At 35.2% G+C, this 5,172-nt stretch overlaps 1 protein-coding gene across 1 annotated transcript in view; it reads right to left on the bottom strand.

Moving 5' to 3' along the window:
- Positions 1 to 4,916, bottom strand: part of LOC149775801 (THO complex subunit 5 homolog) — a 65,781-nt gene extending 60,865 nt beyond the window's left edge. Inside the window, exons 1-2 of the mRNA XM_089944260.1 lie at positions 4,711 to 4,916; positions 735 to 887 (exon numbers count right to left, since the gene is read on the bottom strand). Coding sequence (XP_089800386.1) covers positions 735 to 887; positions 4,711 to 4,848 — 291 coding nt within the window. The 5' untranslated portion in view covers positions 4,849 to 4,916. The remainder of the gene's footprint in view (positions 1 to 734; positions 888 to 4,710) is intronic.
- Positions 4,917 to 5,172: the final 256 nt, after the last annotated feature.

Raw genomic sequence — 5,172 nt, 5'->3', positions numbered from 1 at the left:
TATGAGGGAGCAATATCATCACTTAGAGGCTGACATTTCAGTGCTTTTTAATTTGTTTTCCCATTTCAAACAAAAAATTTAAAAACTCTGTCCTGATGTCTCTTTAAAAATATGATAAACAAAAATGTAATCTAAGGGGCCCTGGGTGGCAGAGTTATCCAAGGCATTCGCCTTACAGATCACACATATTCCACCTCTGTCCATTTCAAATCTCTAATTGATCAACAAGATTTTGTGTTTTGTGAAAAAGCTTGCATGAAGTTTCCTGTGGGTAGGCGGTTCTTCCTCCACCAGATGTACTGGCTGCCCTTTATGGACTATCATGTACTGAAAAAATGGTGTTAAACCCCACAGAACCAAATCCAACTGGTACCCCATAATACTCCATCCTTAAGTATTGTCAACCGGTTTCCAAAGATTGTAAAAAGTGTAATTTTTTTCTGTCAACCAACTTTGATATACTAAAACTTTAGTGGTGAAAATGATGACCTCTTCAGCCAAAAATACATAATCACTGAATCTGTTTGTGTGTAATCAAATTTGTAAATGTTAACATTACAGCAACAGAAAAACCAAAGGCATGCAAGAAAGAAAACAGAATATAAGTTGGAGTCATTTGTTACATGAATACCCCAAAAATCTATCAACAGTTCCAATTGGTGACAAGACTGATTAACAAGGTGTAACTATCAATTTCTACTGACTATCAGTTGCAACAGGTTGGACCGTGTTACCGTATGGGAAGCCTTGTTTTCTTTCAGCTGTCTGATGTCCAGGATGGCATGCTTGATGTTGGCACAGGCTGCCTTAAACTGCTCCACATCTTTCTCTGGGTCTCGCTCATCAACTTCTTCCTCTTCCGCATAAAATAAAGATACACCACTCTCCTACAAAACCAACCACATAATTACAGTAAGTCTTGCCTTTAATGAACTTAAAAACATAACATTATATGCACATTAGTACTGTTCATATCAAAAACTTCAAAAATTTGACAATTTATTTTGAACTAACCATAAATTCATTGTATCTGTAGATACATAAAAAATTGAATCTTTTAATGTGTAAGATCATCCTCCTATACATCATTTGCCTGATTCTGATTTTCAAGAGTTTATATATATATATATATTTTATATATATATACCTGATGATTTAAATTTGCAATTGTATGATGAACACCTTCTCATTTAGTATGAAATAATTTAGTTTTATGTTATCCATTGGATAAGAAATTTATGAGATATCCTTTTTCAGCATATTAATGTTAGTAATAATAAATCTGCATGCAAATTCTGGTTTGGTAACTGGTAATTGTCCAACTGTTTGCACCCTGTTTCACATTAAGAAAAACCAGCTGTGTTATGTTAATGAAAATTCAATATTATTAAGACAAATTAATTTGGGATACTGAACAATATTCTGCTCAGTGGATAAAGAAACATGGTTTTTTAAAGGTATAGTTGCATGTTGTTTTAGCAGCACATGTATGCTTAGCTATTTGGGCAATAAACAAGTATCCTATACGTCAAACACCGTATGTTACAAACACTACACAGTATGTTAAAAAATGTGATTAATTAAATCATTTATCTTAATTGCATTTGTTTCTCTGTAGTTAAAATGGGTGAATCAAATCAAACAAATGTGGTTATGCAAAAAGTATAGGTACAGATATGTTGTTGTTGTTGTAGGGTTTAACGCCATTTTTTCAACACAGGATAGGCTATACATGGTGGCCGTCATAAATGGTGGAGGAAGAACCCTGGACAACCCCAGAAAGTTGTTGTTGTTGTTGAGGGGGGTTAATGCCATTTATCAGCACACAATAGGCTATACATGGAGGCCAGCATTAATGGTGGAGGAAGAACCCGGGAAAACCCCGGAAAGAACCACTGACCCATGAGAAGTTACTAGCAAGATTTCTGACATACCCACATTAGCTGAATCCGAGACTTGAACCCATGCAGGCAGAGAAGAGATGGCAGTGATCTGTAATGGAGAGCGCTTTAGATCACTCGGCCACTCTGGGCCCCAGAAAAGATCAGAAAGAACCACCAACCCATGAGAAGCTACTGGCAAGCTTTTTCACATACGCACATTGGCCGAGTCCAAGACTCAAACCCACGTAGACAGAGGTGAGATGGCAGTGATCCATAATGGTGAGTGCTTTAGACCACTCTGCCATTTGGGGCCATATACAGATATGTAAAATTTATCCTACACAACAATTTAATCAGTTCATTCCTAACTGATCTCATAAGTTTTATTCCTTAACAATTATATGGTAATAATAATAATAATAATAATGCATGCAATAACTTCTAAAAATAAAGCATAATTTACACTGCATTAGATATAATGACTACATTTAATTAATTCATTCCTAATAGATCCTCTTTGTCCAGATAATTAAAAGCAAACAATTAATGACAGTACATTAATAAAAGCTATTATTGTTTCATATTTATTGCAAAATAATTTGGTGCTATTGATAATTCAGTTCCTTACATAATCAGTCAAGATGGCTAAATATCTTGTAGTAGTAGTGCAAGTGTGCCATTATCTAGGTGAATGGATTTAAATAAGGTTTAACTGAAAAAACTATCACTCCCATTTCAAATAATTTTATGCATTATTTTATTCTTCCAATTTTCAGTGTAACGACATTGATCATTATACATGTGTGCAAGACGATTGTTAATACATTCTTTTATTTTCTGCAGTCTGTAAGTTAAAATCTAATGTTGATGTGGCAGGATTCATCTATAAAAAGTACGCATCTAAAAACTAGCTGTGAGATAAAATATTTATTATAAATGTTGGCAACATACAACTTTTTGATGAAATGTGATATTCATTACTTTTACAACAAATATGAATAACAATACACTACCTGCAATACAATACATATCGATACACATATGAAATTGGTCTTTCAGTCTTTGGAAGGTAAGTGGTGCCCTTTTATGTACGTTGACATACTGGTTGTATTTCTAGTATGCAGATTACAGGTAGACATATAGTTATACGTATATGCAATTCTCACTGAAGACAAGATGACAAAAATACTTTCAAACAAACTACCAATTGGTTATCAGTTTTATTCAACATTTTAGGCCATTTAATAGTGACTCCATTTAACTCACTTTAGCCACCTTGCCCTTTGTTCTGTACAGAATGAATGCTTTTAAAACATCTCATTACCAATTTCATGTCTCACTTAAACTTGGATGACTTTACAATGTTATCTTCAAAACAGAAGAAATAGTGCAATTTCCACGTGCAAAGAAAATCACATCTAAAACAAATCCAGGCATGGGAATGAGGATAAGTACAATAAAATCTATCACATTTTACTTCCTGCAGGTGCAAAAGACTGCTGCGGCCATAGGTACTTATGTTTGTTAATGAAGAAGGAAAATCACTGAAAAAACCCAGTCCTATTCTATATTTTTTTTTAAATTTAGACAATGCATAAACATGGGTGGTTTGAAATTTACCCCCTGGCTGATTCTGTCCTAATTATATTTATTCCAATGGCACCTTCATTCACTGGTTAAATATCTCTCCATAAAAAGAGAAATACTAAATTTGTTCCCAATTGAAGAAGATATGATACCATGATTTTTATCTTATGCTGGACCTCACCCTTAGTTACAGATATAAGGGAGGAGTATAAAAGAAAGAGGGGAAAGAGGAAATGGTCATAGTTCAATATATTACAAACACTTCAATATCTGTCTCTCTTTCTTTCTGCTCCAGACCACTCTGGTGGCCTAGTGATTACAGCATCCACCTCATATGCAGGAGATTGCGGGCTTGAACCCCAGCCAAGTCATACCAAAGACTCATTATAAATGGTACAAACAGCTGCCTCGCTAGATGCTCAGCATCAAGACGCTTGTGTTAGAACTGGTCAGCCGGGTGTCAGGATAATGTGAGTAGGTGGAACATCATGCTACAAGGCTGTGGCATGATGTCCCAGTGCTAGACATCACTATCAAATGCCACACTGCATATATTGTAGCAATATGACTGGAAAATTGTTAAAGCTACATTAAAATCCAAATCCCAAATTCGTTCTGCTCCACTTTCTTAGAATACTACCTTCTCATTGGCCAAATGAAAATAAGTTATAAATAAATGTTATAAATAAATACAGAATGTCTTTTTCTTTTAACCAATGAGAGGACAGTATTCCATTCAGCAGGATCTCACTTGCGTATAAAGCAGGTATATCAGGGCCATGTCGAGCGGTAGCATGGGAAATTTATTTGGCATTCCTTAAAGGTATGATATTAAATCAAACTTTTGATAGGGATACACAATCGAATGCCTGAGCTAAAGATCGGTACCAAATTTATTAAGCTACACAAAACGTAGCTTGAAATGTCAGCGTTTATTCTTAAATAGGTCGTGCGAGCAAGGAGACAAGTGTCCTCCCTTGTAGTTATTATATAGTACATGTCAATTGTACGCAACGATACGAGCCCCTGTGGTTTAGATTGGCATACGAAATGTGTGGAGTACACGATTCTGTCCTCATCAAATGGCAAAGATTGCTCCTTATGACAGTTTATGACACGCCCGCTTAAAACAGGCTAGAAGTCATATTTATTTCTCCAAAAGTTAGCATTCAAGCCTGTGTGGGAAAGAAGAAAACAAATTGGTACCAGGATACTTGTTCTCGAAAATAGGTTCCCTAACCTGCTTCAGTCCCGGTTCTGGCTTTATTCGTTTTGTTTCCACTAATTTTCCATCACCACCACCGTTTGGAATGCTTTCAGCTTTCAAAGTTCTTTTTCTTTTCTTCTCTTTGTCTAATGAAACATCTTTTGAAGACATGTTTGGTTAATATATAATCCTTACTGTACCGATACAGTTGGACAGCGATAGCTGTGACCGGTACAGGAAATGGGGATTATACTATTGTGCGAGCTCAAGCGAGGATTTTTTTTTCTTGGTTGTTACGTGGTTGTCTTCTGGATTGCCTTGTTTCGTTTAGTTTCAGCTTGTGGAATACTAATAATAATAATAATAATAATAACAACAACAACAACAGCCAGCACAAATAATTCGTCTAGAGCTAGTATTTTTTATATATTTTATGTATTTTTACCCAAACTATCGACGACAAATAAAATTTGCTGTATCTCGTAACTTTTGCAA

The sequence above is a fragment of the Sinohyriopsis cumingii genome, chromosome 19, assembly GCF_028554795.1.
Source record: "Sinohyriopsis cumingii isolate HCF-2022 chromosome 19, ASM2855479v2, whole genome shotgun sequence".
NCBI lineage: Eukaryota > Metazoa > Mollusca > Bivalvia > Unionida > Unionidae > Sinohyriopsis > Sinohyriopsis cumingii.
Note: the sequence above shows the minus strand (reverse complement) of the source record. Positions and strands in the feature narration are given on the sequence as shown.